At 35.9% G+C, this 17,241-nt stretch overlaps 1 protein-coding gene across 1 annotated transcript; it reads right to left on the reverse strand.

Moving 5' to 3' along the window:
• Positions 1–11,786: 11,786 nt before the first annotated feature.
• LOC110863801 lies at positions 11,787–12,260 on the reverse strand. Its single transcript, XM_022113092.2, has one exon. It carries the CDS (start codon positions 12,151–12,153, stop codon positions 11,902–11,904), a length of 252 nt encoding a protein of 83 aa, XP_021968784.1. The 5' UTR covers positions 12,154–12,260; the 3' UTR covers positions 11,787–11,901.
• Positions 12,261–17,241: the final 4,981 nt, after the last annotated feature.

Here is a 17,241-nt window from a genome sequence, read left to right on the forward strand (position 1 = left end):
TATTATATTTGAATTGTTTGTCGTTTATCAAGCGTATTGGCAACTTCCTTGCGTTGTTAGCGGGTTGGTAAATTGGTGGGTAATTGGTATAGTTAAACGGGTTGTTAGGTTGTATGGTGAATCTTAAAAACTATCCCTAATAATTAATCAAAGTCATTAATTCCAAGGCCATGTCTATGTGGTGTTATGAATCTGTAAGCAGGTTTTTGTGTTAAACTTGCAATCGGGATTCTGGGTGGGAGTTGCTTTTCTTTAATATATAATAATTCTCTAGTTAAACACTAACCACATATTCCCTGTGGATACGATACCCTACTTACGCTATCTACGTAGTTTAATTAGGTTTTTGATTGACTCTGACCACAGTCATCAAAATGGCGCCGTTGCCGGGGAATTAGTGCGCTTAGTGTTTTTCTAGTTTTCTAAAAAAACAAAAAAACAAAAAAATAAAAAAAATAAAAAACAAAAACCCAAAAATATTTTTCTTTTATTTTGTATTATTTATTTTTGTTTAGTTCGGTATTACGCTTGGGTATCCTTGTTTGAATTTGTACAGGTGAATTTTACGAAACATGGATGGAGCTTCTCAGATGCCGGTAATGATTCAGTCAAAACTGTCCATACTCAATCTCCATTTGGACGGGGATGATCTGAACATCATCTATAGAGAGCAACCCGAGTTTTTGCTGAACGCGGCCGCGAAAGAAATGCTATATGGTCGCATTGGAATATTCACGAGGATCCTTCTTCTTTATCCAGGGGAGTCTGTTCCAATCTTTTGTACATATATTTTTTTTCTTTTATATTTGAGTCATAGTTTCCTTCCACATTGAGGACAATGTAGGAATTAAGTGTGGGGAGGGGAGACTAGTGTCTAGTAGTGTCGTAAAAAAAAAGAAAAAAAAACTTGAAAAAATCAAAAATAAAAAAAAATTGAAAAAATAGAAAATGTCTCGAGAAAGTTTTTGCACAAAATGGAAAATGATAGTTATAATCGAATCATTGGCTTTTCGATTACTATATATATGAGATAACGAACGGTCGGTCACACGTCTAACTTAGGATATGTGGGTAGGCCCAGCCGGTTGAAAGGTTCCTTAGGATCGATAGAAAATAACTTAAATTAGGAGTCTTGTGGGTTCTCGCCTTAGGAGCTGTGACAAAACTGAAACTGTGGAGAGTATAAGAGGTACGTCATAAGTAAAAAACTTATAAGTTTTTCCGATTAAATTGCACACCTGTTTCTTTTTGTGAAAACAAATCCGAAACAGTGTGGCGCCCGAAAAAAATATTCCATCCATTCATTTGAGCACATGTAGAAAAAAAAGGAAAAACGAAGCCTATGTTATTGCCACGGGGATAGCGACTCATGCGGTACATACCCTCTAGGTGGAGTTATAAAAAAATATGTGAAGTTTATGGCATTAACCATGGGGATGGTGACTCGTGTGGTGTATGTCCGCTAAACTGATCATAAGCAAAAGCATGTAAAGCTCGCAATATCATCCATCTATCCATCATAAAGTTTAATCGGAATAATATAAGAGTTTTTTATATAAGGCGGTAGATTATAAATCTTTTAATCTCATAAGCTTGAAACGGGATTAGGTGGAGTTGTAGTCTTTTGAGTGTGAGATCCATAGATAACTAAAAATTACTTGAACTTAAATGAATCGTGAATAAGGGTTTGGAAGCTGACGATTGGGTTTAAGTGGACCGTATACCTGCAATCTTGGTTAACGTGTGGTTTGATTTGTTAAATAAATTAAATGAATATATTGAATGTCAATGTTTCTGATTGTGATTCCATTGCAAATAATTTTTTCGGGACGAAAAAAGATAAGTGTGGGGATTTGATCGGTGCATTTAAGGCATACTTTAATTGATATTATTTATAATCTAAATGCACCGATATTATCACAAAAGACATTACTTTGATTGGTTTCTATATGTTGCGGGTTAAGATGAAAATAAGCTAAAACGATGCATTTATATAAATAATATGAGATGAAAGGTTGTTGATAATTCATCACTCAAAATAATACTAATGTGATATATTATTTTCAATTATACCAGTTTGTGGTGAATTTATTATACGAAGAAAATTGCAAGAGACTAGTTTATGTTGAGTTTTAATGCATATTCAAATATCAATTGGGTTTAAATAAATCAAATTAAAATTAGCTAATATATTATGTTGATTTAATTCCCAGATTATCATTTGGAACTCAAATCCACGAGAGAAAAGAAATCAATAATGCGTTGGGCTTCAACTATTATATCACAATTATATAAGCATGCCACTTGGTCTTGGCCTCTTGGGTCATTAGCGATGAACCAAAGGAAGAAGGGCAGGTTATGAAGTTGATTAAAAAGGTTGCATTCAGTTTTTTGTGGGCTTTGGGCCTAGTCATCGAGAAACAGAAAAAATATATAGGGTTCGCCCAAGGGACCGTTTGGATTTTTTTAGAGAAGGGGGAGATCGCAAGGCACGAGACGCACGGAGAAGGGCAGCCGCCTTCGGGCGGCTGTACACGGTTCAAGGGATGAGCATCTAGGTGGCTTTCTTCAAATGTATGGTTCGTAGGGTTTAATGCTTTTCTTAGTTTATTCATATTTGGATTTGTTTTTGACATTGACAACGTCGTATGAACAATTTGATATGTTGGTTTATTTAAACTATTTGCATGTGTATTGAGTTCTTGCTTTACAACTTGCTCGGTTGATGACAAAACCTTGTAGCTTGTTGGGTGACATAGAGTAGGTTGACTCACATTAGTAAATAGGGTAATTGAATTGTAAAAGATCTGATGACAAAGACCTGTTTTTGATTACCACTTAAATTAACCGACTTTTCAGCACCATGTCTATGTGGTGTCCAATGAATGATTAAATTGAGTTTTGTGTAAACCTAAAATCTGAAACTTGGAGGACATTACCTTTATCTTTTTGCTTGTGGCTTCTGTCCGGATGAACAATTACTTTGTTTTTCATTAAACTTTGTTTACGGATTCTTTTTTTAACTGGTAAAGCTTGACCACTTGTGTTGATTTTGTGAAACGTTTATTATATTTGAATTGTTTGTCGTTTATCAAGCGTATTGGCAACTTCCTTGCGTTGTTAGCGGGTTGGTAAATTGGTGGGTAATTGGTATAGTTAAACGGGTTGTTAGGTTGTATGGTGAATCTTAAAAACTATCCCTAATAATTAATCAAAGTCATTAATTCCAAGGCCATGTCTATGTGGTGTTATGAATCTGTAAGCAGGTTTTTGTGTTAAACTTGCAATCGGGATTCTGGGTGGGAGTTGCTTTTCTTTAATATATAATAATTCTCTAGTTAAACACTAACCACATATTCCCCGTGGATATGATACCCTACTTACGCTATCTACGTAGTTTAATTAGGTTTTTGATTGACTCTGACGACAGTCATCATTAATGAGCCAAGGCTCGGCTGGAGCTCGATAGTTTGAAAACTCAATTAAAAAGAACATCTAAATCATTCAAAAAGTTATAAATAGTTTAAACGTATACTAAGCTCGATAAGGCTCGTCGAGCCTAAACGAGCTACACATAAAAGGCTCGAGCTCGGGCTCGATATCTAATCGATCCTAATTTCAAGCTCGGGCTCGATAAGGCTCGGCTCGCTCGAGCTTTTTATCGAGCCGATCTCGAGTAGCTCGCGAGCCGCTCAACTCGTTTGCACCCCTACTTGTAAACAATAGGAGTGTAAACGAGCTGAACCGAGCCGGCCTAGGCCCGAGCTCGGGCTCGAAGAACAACAAGCCGAGCTAGCTTGGATCGAAGAATTTTAACAAGCTTAATGTATAGGCTTGAGCTCGACTCAAAAAAATCTGGAGCCAACTCAAAGCTCGTTAAGCTAGCTCGAAAATTGTTTAATTTTACTTTAAAGCAATTGACTACCTAAGATGGCCATAAAAATATACAATAAAAATCAGCGAAAGGGTCAGTTTGAACTACTAACTAATTTTAACTGAGAGGCTTACAAATGATAGTCACCCCTTTTATAATTTTTGTTCTAGCTATGTGGGACATGTTTTTATCCCAATTCATCCTTTTCTTTTATAGCTAATCCAACCTTTTTATATATTAGTTCAAGGTCGATGTGGACTTCTTTCTAAGCCAATCCTTAACAAAACCTGCATATTAATTTGTGAGACATCCATGAGTGTACAAGGTTGAACTTTCTTATGTTTGGCTATATGCAAGCTAAGATTTATTGGTATAAAATAGAGTTTTGTTAGTAAATTTTTCATATAACTTACTCTTAAACCTCACTGTAAAAATTTTGGCCACCGATATGCGTATCCATAGCCAATACAACTTAAGGGCTGTTTGGTAGCCTCTTAAGGCCTTAAGAGGCTACCAAACAGCCCCTTAGTCTTAAACTTTGCTATCGTCGAAGAGTAGGTGAAACCGTGAAGGTTATTACAAAGATAAATAGTAATTAAATAAAGAAATCATAACTTTCATTTTTAAACTTATATATATGATGTTACACACATGTATGTATATAATTAGCCTTTAGTTATAACGAGCCTAACGAGCGAGCCACGGACCAAATCTACCTTGGCTCGGGCTTGGCTGGTTTACAAATCGAGTTGTGCCGAGCCGGCTCATTTAAAACCGAGCCAATTTCGAATCAAGCTTTTTTCGAGCGAACTGCGAGCTTTTTGAACAACCCTACTAGACAATATGTAAAATAAATAGGTACGAAGTATATAAAAACCACGCAGTAATTCAAGAAGTACTGAGCTTGCTTGATTAAAAAAAGAACATTCATGTATGGTCGGTATAAACTTTTGCGGATCTATCAAGTCGGTAGCACGTTATGAATATTCAATTTTAATAATAAAGTTAATTAATAACTACACAAGTAGACATGATATTTTAGAAAGATGTTCATTTATCGTCTGGGAAACCGTATCAAAGAGTTTTACAAGTCACTAGGGTTAAAAACATTTACAATTTGGACCCTCTTCTTCTATAATATGGTATTCCCAGCCTACACATTTTACAAATTATTCCCAAACACCTAGACTCGACTCACATCATCTATCGAGACAACTCCCACCACCAAACAAACCACTCTTCAGCTTGGGCCCCAACAGTTCATGTACATCACTTGCCGGAGAGAATCATCAGAATGCGTAGTCTTCTTACCATGTCGGAAGGAGTTGATGAGTGATCTAAGTTTGTAACCTTGATCGGTATGTTCGTTAACAACTGCGATGCCAGCGGCCATCCAAGCACGGCTTACTGAACTCATGGTTCTTTATGTAGTTATTTAGTTTATCTTATGTTATGCTATGTTACGGAGCTGTGGGTTGTGTTCACAAATGCAAGAAAGTGGGTATTTATGGAGTTGTGGTCACTCACAACTTATGAAGTTTTGGACTATATATTAAAGTGATGCATGAGTCATAATAATGTGGAGACAGACCTATGGGTTAATGAGAGTGTTGTCACCATTTGGCGGCCAATAGGTAACCAACAGGTTTCTTGACATGCACATGAGCTTTCATGAAGAGGGGACACCTAGAATACACGTACCTTATGTATTATTTTTGGTAATTTATTAAGGGTAGGATGATTGCTACGTTTTCTCCTTATGTCGTTTAGTGGTAAGGTTATTGGATATGGATACACAAAATGACATAGGAGAGGCACGTGAGTTCACATGGAGGTAAGCTTAACCGTAATTTGATATTAACCTCATTTGTCCAATATGGTGTATCTTTTAACACATTATCCAAACTCACTAAATCACTTTTTCATTGGATGGACTATTTTCAACCAAAAGCTACGAGTACACGGTTTAAATGTTAATGAAATATGAAAACTACATTTGGTCTTGTATAATTTGCTTCAAATTGTGTTAAAAAATGAAAAGGAGTAAACTGTCATTTTGGTCCCTGAGGTTTGATCACTTTTACCACTTTAGTCTAAAACTCAAACTTTTTGCATCTGGACCCCTGTGGTTTCAGTTTTATTGCCATTTTGGTCCAAAAATGAAATCAGGTCATATTTGTCTTATAAAATCCTGTTATTTTGTCCTTTTCCGCAATGGGAAAATGACCATTTCTTTTTTATAAATAAATACCATATTTTATAAGACAAATATGACCTGATTTGCCCCTGAGGAAAATGACAAAATTGCAGGATTTTATAAGACAAATATGACCTAATTTCATTTTTGGACCAAAATGGCAATAAAACTGAAACCACATGGACCCAGATGCAAAAGGTTTGAGTTTTGGACTAAAGTGGCAAAAGTGACCAAACCTCAGGGACCAAAATGGCACTTTAAATAACATGACACGTATCTATATCTATATCTCTCCCCTCACTCAATCACAAACTATGACATTCATCTCTAAGTCGCGACACAACCAAACACTAAACATGTCTCGGCCTATCACAAATGTTGTCACTTGGTTAGGGTTTGTAGAAAAGTGTATCCCATCTTTGAGTTGGGTGGTTACGAGTTGAAAGCGAATGAAGGATCTTGGGGTTAGACATGTGGTTAGAGTTTTGGGGAATAACTCTTGACGATTAAGTCGGTTATGGATGGATTGTATGTCTAAACATCAAAAGGGGAAGAGAATATCATGCATTGGTTTTAAAAAGAGTGTTAGATAATTCTGTTATCAGAAAGTCTTGCCCGCTGAAACAGATCATATAGATTTTATCTGAGAAAGGAGGAATCCCTTCTAAGATTGAGCCACATCAATACAAAAAATATATCGTAGTAGACCCAAGTTCTTCATGGCAAAACAATGAGCCAAATCATGCTTCTAAGACTCAATACCATCATAATCATCTCATGTAATAATCATATCATCCACATATAAAGACAGAAGAATGCATCTTGCACCCGTACATTAAGCAAATAATGTTAAATCATGACTACTAGGAACAAAACCAAGGGAAGTAATTAATGTAGCGAATTTCTCAAACCAAAGCACAAGGGGGCAATTTGAGGCCATATAAAGCTTTCCGAAGCTGATAGATTTCACCGGATTATCAGCACTTTTTGGGGGAGGAATCACGTAAACCTCCTTATGGAGATCACCATTCAGAAAGACACTCTTAACATCCATTTGACCAATCTTCCACGGACGAATGGATGCAACAGTTATGAGAGTACCAACTATAGTCACTTTTATCGTTCAACAAACCCATACGACTTCATTTTAATCTTATATACTCAACAACAACCAATTGCATGTTTACCAAGTGTAGCGGAACCAAATCCTATGTATGGGTCTGATGAAGAGCGGTGAACTCTTCAGCCATAGCATTCTGGCAAAGAGGATTAAAGACAACATCTTTATACGACTTAAGATCAGATAGATAATGTATATTTTCGATAAAAAAAATGAAGCCGAGTAAGTAGAGTAGGCAAAATCTGGTAGCCTGGTGGAGTTACATTCCTGAGTGGACCTCCTCGAAGATGGAGTTCTCTTGACAAACAAAGGAGCTATCTCAAGTATAGCCGGACCTGAAGTTGTGACTAACAAAGTATGGGTGTCTTAACGGACCCATCAGGTTCTACTGATCTATGTGGTGCTACTGGCCCATCAGGTTTAGTAGATGTAGCTAGAACATCAGACGATGTTGATGCATCAATGTCTCAAGCAAATGTAGGGGTGAGCAAAAGTTGATACCCGACCCGACCCTATAAGAACCCGACCCGACCCGAGAACCGGAAAAGCATAATCCAGGGAACCGAAACACTACCCTATAAGACCGGGTCGGTTCTGGGTATTAGAGATCTCGGTTATGTCGGTCCATTAGGTAAACACCGACCCGAGCACAGCTTCACTTCACTTCCAGGTTTGTATGACATACACATTATTATGCGACAACTTTTTAACCTGAATCATAACATAATTCTTGGTGATAAACTATACTTAAGAAAAACATGCCAATCCACAATAATGCGTCTACAGTTACAATCAATGAATCAGAAGAAACAGAGCATTCACGTTCACAGCTTAACTTCATTCTTGTGTTATTTTTTTGCAGTAGGTTTTTGAGAATCGTTAAACCAAACCGAAACCAACAGCTCGGTCTATCAACAGTTAACTTTATGTTATTCAAAAAGTCTTACATATCGAACAAATCCTACTGCAAACAGGTCAGTATACGTACATACCTGGTAAGTGGTAACCGCAAGTCTGCCGTATGGTATTATACCGGCTTTGTTCTTCTGAGAGTTTTGAGTTTTAAGATGATCTACTATATATTATATACATGCATTACGGATTTGATTTAGAATACATTAAGGATTTGTTTTAGAATATATTATGGATTATGGATTTGTAGTAGGATTTGATTTACAATATAATCTTTAGAATATATTATGGATAGGATTTGCTTATTACAGATTAAAATTCTTATCACTTATGGGCCAGATTTGCATTCAAATTCAGATCACTTGTATAAATATCGGTTCCTTGTGGTTCGACTCGGTTCCTTTATGTTTAGAACCGGAACCGACCCGAACCCGAATTGATCCTCAAAACAAGAACCGATTTAAATACCTACAGGTTAGGGTCGGGTCGGTTTCGAGTAATTTTAGGGTCGGGTATAGGTTATTTTCGGTCCGGATCCAGAAATGCTCACCCCTAAGCAAATGGATCAATATTTAGAAAAGTTAACTTTGTTACATTGTGCGATTCAGATGTAATCGAGTAGAAAGGAATAGGCCCGAGGAAGACATCATGCCTCGAAACATATAGCTTCTTGCTTACAGTGTCAAAGCAACGGTATCCTTTATGTCCAGTGCCATAACCTTTCGGACCACTGACATAACCAAAGAATACACGTAGGCCTAACTTATTTGACAATTTATCTCGTTTAACATGGGACAAAGAACAAAAAAAAAGTACATCCAAAAACCCTTAATTCGTCTTAATCTTGGAGTTCAATATATAGTTTCTCAAAAGGAGGCATCTCAAACTTATGAGAAGTAGGAATCCGATCAATCGTATGTTAAACAATTAGGAGGGCTTCTCTCTATAAAAAAACACTGGAAACATCACCGGTAGAAGAAATGAGTGAGTAGTTTCCATAGGATGACAATGTTTATTTTAGCAACACCATTCTACTAATTAAGGAGGTTGGTACAAGACACTTGATGTATTGTACCATATGACGCAAGTAATATGGTAAAATTATTTGAAATATATTTACCAAGTCACACCGAAAAGCACTTTATCATAGTCGAATGTTGCATCTTAATATAGGCTCTAAAGATTTGGGGCATATTCTATTCAACTAGCGACCTGTTAGATATTTTAGTGTAATCGGGGATTGACTTGGTGATCAAAGCGAATAATAATACACATCAAGCAAGTTAGGAGGTGCGGGAGTGCACGCTTGTTTGAGTTATTATTATTCGAAGTGTACGGGCGGAGCCCGTACTCTACGGGGGTTCCAAGGGGGCGCGGCGGGGGTCCGGGGGCAGCGCCCCTGGGAGCAGGATCCAAGGGGCAGAGCCCCTGGCTAGGGTCGAGCTGTATCAGAAAATTTTATTTTCTGGAATTTTTATCATTTTTGAAATGATAAAAAACGACAGTTTTTTGGCTAATTTGTGTCTGAAAAATAGAGGCAACTGCCATGAGGCAGTTATAACCCCAAAAACCAATTTCGTAGACAGTTTTTTGGTTACAATCTACTGGTTCAAATTTTCACACACACTAACATACCCTGGTTCGATTTCTCGAAATTAGAGTTGTATCCGATTGAATTATTCGGGTGAACCACCGAAATAATTTGATCTGAGAGTGATTACACGCCTCTCTGATCGTCCGGTTTCTGAAATTTCCCCAACACGACCCACTTAGCATTGTTGACTTACGAATCGATCAGATAATCCCGATGGAAAAGATAAAAAAGATTTGATATTCTATTATTAAAAGATTGCTTTAAGACTTAACCCTACACTCTTTTTTTTCGAACAGTTGATATTAAATTGTTTGTTTGATGTTTATATTAACCTATTTTTTTGGTTTAGGTCGATTTGTATGTATGTGTCAAATTGTACCTTTTTTTAATCTAATTTGCCCTCCGTACCCAAAATTTGTGGATTCACTTTGATCGACTTTGGTACCCAAAATATATCGCTTTGCTATGGTACCCAACATATGTGGCTTTAGTGTGTGTGAAGCCTTTAAAAAATATATATACACGTAGAATGCAACTCCATGTGCAGTTCATAGTTTAATTTATAAACGCCTGCCCAATTCGTCTTATCCATATGATATTTATTTCTATCTAGTGTTAGGATATATTTTTGGATAAATTACACTTTTCGTCCTTTATGTTTGTATCGGATTTCAGTGGATAGCTTTTAACTTCAATAATTACAACCACAATCCTTTATTTGAAAAACGCATTACACTGTACGTCCTTTAGCCCTAACTAGGTTAAAATTTTCAATTAAGTATGACATGTGCCTTGCACATGAAGGGTAGATTTGTAATTTCAAAAATAAATATAAACAAAAAAATTATATTTAAAACATAACCAATCTCTCAATCTTACCACTTTCTCTCTCTAAACCTATCATCCAAATCCACCTCCACTGCCACTGCTGCCGCCACCGCCGCCACCACCACCTGACTCTACCACCACTCATCCATTGAACAAGTCAGAAACACTTTAATTTACTAGCCCCGTTTGAAGTCCTTAATCAAGCTACATTAAACTTACTTCCCACTATCCATCCACACGAAGAAAAATACACAGTTGAAAACAATAAAAAGATTAAACAAAAAATGGGGTGGCGATGGATGGAAGAACACCTGGATCTCATCCTGGTGTCATTAGGGTTCTTGATTCTGATAAATCTTTAACCAAGCACAACCCCTTCACCAGAAAACCTTGACCCGCCATCGTCAGAATCTGCTTCACAATCGCCGGCTTCTTGGAAAACCTAGGCCATCGTCAACCAGTTTTCTTTCATTCCCAACTTATTCTCCATCCAAGATAACGAAACCCCCAATTTTTGAACTTCGTTTCAACAAAGCCACTCGATTGTCACGGACGATGATGATGACGTGGAGGAGGAGCAATCGCGAGAATACGACGGCGTAGGGTGGTCGTCAGTGGCCGGAGTGGTGGCGTTCAGGAGCTATACGGACGGTGGTTGTGAGGAGGAATAAACTAATGTTTCTGCAGGTGAATATGATGAAGATACAGCTAGGGTTGGTGATGGTATAATTTATAAGGTTTTAATTTTATTTTTGTTTTATTTATAATATATTTTAATTTAGATTGGTAAAAAGACCAAAGTGCCCTTATATAAATAGACTTAACTAAAAATTTTAACATAGTTAGTGTTAAAGGACGAAAGATGTAACGAGTTTTCTAAATAAAGGATTGTGACTGTAATTATTAAAATTAAAGGCTATCCGTTGCAATCCTGTATAAACATAAAGGACGAAAAGTGTAATTTACCCTATATTTTTAATCTTTTCAAATAGATAAATCTTGTTGAGTTGTGACACTTAACAAATTAGACCTTCTGATCGTGTTTGATTTTCTTTGGTGAGTGACGCATGGATTTTCTCTACAGTACTCACATGTTGAGTCATGATCCAACAATTTTTCAACTGCTAGTCTGCTACAAGATACCACAAGTTCTCAATCTGTCCTCATATTTCATCAGGATTAAGAACCTTTTGAATATGTATAAAGTGTAGATAAAAGAAGCCAACGATGTTGGTGCTAACTGATAAAAAAAATTAGAGAATTACAAGTTAAAAATGGAAGTCTCTTCCATATATTATGAAGGTTGGACTTTGTACATGCATTATTACACACACATATTTCTCTATATCTACCTAATTAATCAACAAAGGGTTTGATCAGTTGGGACCCCAACAGCTCAAGTACATGACTTTTCTCAATGACTCATCTGATTGTTCAATGCCTCTGCTTGAAGCCATGGCTGCCGGAGAAGAAAGCTTCTTGGTTTGGGAGAGTGATCGGAGATTGGCCTTGGCATGATGGTGGATGGCCCTGATGGTGTAGTTCCACCGTGCAAACCCTTGATCTTTGAGTGCCTCCACCAGTCCTACAGTTCCGGCTACCATCCAAGCTCTGGTTGCTGAACTCATCTTGTAATCTAAAGTGTGTTGTGATGATTTTGTAATCAAATGTGAAGTATGAAGTGAGTAAGTGATGAGGAATAAGAAGAGTTGGATGGAGCATAAATAGATGTAAACCTCACCGCCCCAGGTTTTAGCTAGGGAACAAAACAGTGGGATGGCATGTGGTATTAGGGTTACATGAATTCACAATAATGTCCCTATCCAATAGTAACATGACAAAAATAACACTATGATATAAAATAGAATAAACTAGAATTGCGATCCGCCGCAATTCGGCGGGAACTCTTTAGTTATAACTAAGTTGATATAGGACCCGCACGTTATATTAAACCTGTCAAACGAGGAAAAAATAGACGATGTAAAAGCGTTCACCCACACACGCACGTTACGTCGTGTTAACTCGCAAAATTTAGAACGAAACGTAAAAACGTTAAACCAAAGACTCACACTGCGATGTGTTAAGTCACAAAATTTAGAACCAAGCATAAAGCGAAAAATTTGCGGAAAATGAAAACTATAAAGTACCAAAGTTTAAAGTAAAAAAAGTTATGACGATAGATTGCAAAAGATAAAAAGTTTTGGGTTAAAAGTAAAAAAACAAATAGTTTAGGGTAAAAATAATTTATAAAATACTTTTGGGTGAAAAGTAAAAAAAAAACGTTTTTTTTGGAAAACCCCCAAAGCCAACGTTACGACAACCATACGCATAACCATTTTTCTTTGAAAACCCCCAAAGCACACCCCGCGTTGCGGCAGGGCGTAAAACGGTGTCAAATAGTAGTAATGTCACACAACCGTCATTGACCACCAACACTGACTCGACTTACGATTTGCGTGTTGCGACGAACCTGTCAAACATGGAAAAATAGAGGTAAAAATGTTGAACCACACATGCACGTTGCGTCGTATTAACTCGAAAAATTTAGAACTATACGTAAAACGAAAATTTGCGAAAAATGAAAAGTATAAGTGGACAAAAGTTGCGAAGCTAAATTGCAAATAATGAAAAGTTTTGGGTTAAATTTAAAAAACAAATTATGAGGGTTAAAATTGAAAAAGGTAAAAACCTTTGGGTTAAAAGTAAAAAATCAAGTTTTTTTTTTGAAAAACTCACAAAGCACATAATACAACTAATGATGCACAAAAAACTTGCAAACTTATATATGAAATAATTGCATGAATCGCTTCGATGTTGTCAAAACTAAAGATAACATCTTCATCAATGGATGACGGGTAAATTGATAAAGGTAAAATCTTTAAACATCATAAGAGAGGAAGGTTTTAGGTTCAATTCCTATAGACAATATAAAAAATAAAAAAAATTTGTCGTTAAAAAAAACATCTTTACTGAAACTATTAGGAATCTTTTTCTTTATTTTATTCACATTAGAACCTTTAAATTACTAAATTCTATATCATGTAGAGAAAGAAATAGAGAAAACAAGAAAAACTACAACTACATTAAAATCTTTATAATAAAGAAAGTTTTATAGATATTAAAGTAAACATTTATAGTTAGAGGCTCATATCCATGTCTCTATATTTTTATTAGGAGTGTAGAAAAAAGAAAAAAATAATAAAATAAGTGATTGTGAATATGATTGAGAGTTGGATGTGAAAGGTGTTTGAAAAGTAAAATTAATTTAGAGAAAAATGTGTTTTTTGATTAAAGGGTAAATTTCACTTTTCGTCCTTTATGTTTGTATCGGATTGCAATTGATGACCTTTAACTTCAATAATTACAATCACAGTTCTTTCTTTGTTAAAAACATTACACCATAGCACTAACCCAGTTGAAATTATCAGTTAAGTCTGATCATGTGCAAGGCACATGAGGGTATTTCGGTCATTTAACATACCTTTTATTTAAAAATATATCTTATAAATAAAACAAAAACAACTTAAAAAAAAAAACCATACATAAAGCCTTGTCCTTGTGTTCTTCTTCTCCACCTGCCAACACCACATCACCTCTCAACGAACCACCACCTGCCACCCACCACCACATGAACACCAACGCACCACCACCACCATTAAAAATAATTGTTGTTTCCTTGGATAGTAACATGACAAAAATAACACTATGATATAAAAAAGAATAAATTGCATGAATCGCTTCGATGTTGTCAAAACTAAAGATAACATCTTCATCAATGGATGACGGGTAAATTGATAAAGGTAAAATCTTTAAACATCATAAGAGAGAAAGGTTTTGGGTCCAATTCCTATAGACAATATAAAAAATAAAAGAAATTTGTCGTTAAAAAAACATCTTTACTGAAACTATTAGGAATCCTTTTCTTTATTTTATTCACATTAGAACCTTTATATTACTAAATTTTATATCATGTAGAGAAAGAAATAGAGAAAACAAGAAAAACTACAACTACATTAAAATCTTTATAATAAAGAAAGTTTTATAGATATTAAAGTAAACATTTATAGTTAGAGGCTCATATCCATGTCTCTATATTTTTATTGAGAGTGTAGAAAAAAGAAAAAAAATAATAAAATAAGTGATTGTGAATATGATTGAGAGTTGGATGTGAAAGGTGTTTGAAAAGTAAAATTAATTTAGAGAAAAATGTGTTTTTTGATTAACGGGTAAATTACACTTTTCGTTCTTTACGTTTGTATCGGATTGCAATTGATGACCTTTAACTTCAATAATTACAATCACAGTTCTTTCTTTGTTAAAAACATTACACCATAGCACTAACCCAGTTGAAATTATCAGTTAAGTCTGATCATGTGCAAAGCACATGAGGGTATTTCGGTCATTTAACATACCTTTTATTTAAAAATATATATCTTATAAATAAAACAAAAACAACTTTAAAAAAAAAAAAAAAAAACCATACATAAAGCCTTGTCCTTGTGTTCTTCTTCTCCACCTGCCAACACAACATCACCTCCCAACGAACCACCACCTGCCACCCACCACCACATGAACATCCACCAGATGTTCATCAATCAGATCCAAATCTCGTACCAAAACACAAATCTCAAACTAGTAATGTAGATCCGCTAGATCCAAAAATAGAACCAGAACAAAATAGATCCAGAAGATGTGCAGCCGCTGTCACTTCTCTTTGCCGCGTCAACCTCGTCGACGCAACCCGGTCACACGCCGACGTGTGCAGCTGCAGCACCCCCGTCCACTGCTCGTCCGGTATAAGGGTGTGGGAGATCCGAGGTGTGGATTTGGATGGTTGAAGGGGTGTTTATATCTTGTTCAATTAATTAAAAGGTTGAATAGGTGTTGATTTCTTGTTCGATTATTAAAAGGTTGAATGAACGAGGGAAATGGGAGGTAGGGATTTGGATGGTGGGTGGGTGGGGATTCGATCAGAGAAAGTAAGTGTTGCCGGTGGGGTTGAATTTTCATTTTCAAAACAAAACAAAACAAGTAAATATTATATACATATATAAAAGACTAAATTACCCTTATGTGATCAAACTTAACTAATAATTTTAACTGAGTTAATGCTAAAGGACCTATTGTGTAATGTTTTTAACAAAGAAAAGACTGTGACTGTAATTGAAGTTAAAGGTCATCAATTGTAATCCGATACAAACATAAAGGACGGAAATTGTAATTGACCATTGATTAAATTATATAGATGGAGATAGAGGCTCTAATGTGAATGCTCTTACACCTTCAGTTAATTATCAAAGAATTGATCAAACTATTGTTTTCATATTTATTTTGAAATTTAAATAAGTTTATATTCTAGAATTGTGTTTTAGTCACCCGATGTTGACTAACGCCCTTTGCCATCTCACCTCTATAGCGTCTCAAGCATCGTTGTGGAGGCCATTAAATAGGGTCACTACAGGGGGCTTCAACATCTGCTTCGCGAGCGCTAATGGTCAATTGTGGAGCTATTTAATGCTTTTTACCGTTCAACAACGATTTTATAAAAAAAGCTACTTTTTTATTTTAAGACCATATAAAAACCACAACTCATTCCAAAATATTCACACCAACTCGCTCTATATTCTTTTACTTTAGATATTTTTTGTTCATCAATTTTCAAATGGCACGCCGCTGGATAGAGGAAGACGACATTACTTTGCCTACGAGTTGGGTACAAGTCATCGAGAAAAGGCAGCCTCCGGAGTCGGTCTCATTTTGGAAAGCGGTTTTGATACAATTCCTTCAACGATTGAGTGAAAACCATCATAATGTGCATCAAATAAATTCAAGGTTTTTGGTTATTCGAACAAATTAAAGTATGCAAGATTTGAGACTCTTTTAACAATGCGTTGAACGGCAAAGAGGATTTAATTGAAGATTAAGCGTTTGACGCCACCCGTGGCAAGTTACAACGCTTTGACAACACTGGTTTTTGTTGTGTTTCGGCTTGGAGAATTTTTAAAGGCTGTGATCAATGGAATTAAGTTGTTTTTTTAATTAGGTACCTTTTTCAGTAGTTTTTTTTTGTTGGTTTATAATTTTTTAGTTATGGTTTAATGGTACTTTTTATGTTTTATCTTGATTTTTTTAACTTATGTAATTTTATTTTGAATTTATAATGTTTATAAATTTAAAATAAACCTAAATTATAATAAAATTAATGGTTAGGTAATGAGTTGAAGAGTTTTATTGCACATCATACAAATTTATATTTATATTATATATAATAACAAAAGATGAATGATCTTAGGAACAATATATCAATAGGACAGTTTTAAGCTGTTATTTACGATACTGCCACCATGTATTATTTGGAGAAGGGAGACTGCGAGATAGAGAGCTGAGAGAGCGGAGAATACAAGGAGGGAGGAAATCCACCGCCTGCACGGTGATTTTGCTTGATGAACGGTCATTACTGGGTGTCTTCGGCTTCATTGGCCCTTTAATTGTTATATGCGGTGGCCTCCTCTCTCCATCTCTTCGCTTCTCTGATTTCATCTTTGGATTTTTTGCCCTAATTTGAGATGAGAGAGAGAGAGAGAGATGTGAGAGCAGGGGAGACGTCGTGCACCAGTGGCCGAACGCGGTGGCTGGCCACCGCAGAAGGCTGTCTGTAAGACCCGTCTCAAATTAACACGAATTTAATTCTAAATACGCATTTTTTTATAAAAATA

The sequence above is a fragment of the Helianthus annuus genome, chromosome 6, assembly GCF_002127325.2.
Source record: "Helianthus annuus cultivar XRQ/B chromosome 6, HanXRQr2.0-SUNRISE, whole genome shotgun sequence".
NCBI classification, from domain to species: Eukaryota; Viridiplantae; Streptophyta; class Magnoliopsida; order Asterales; family Asteraceae; genus Helianthus; species Helianthus annuus.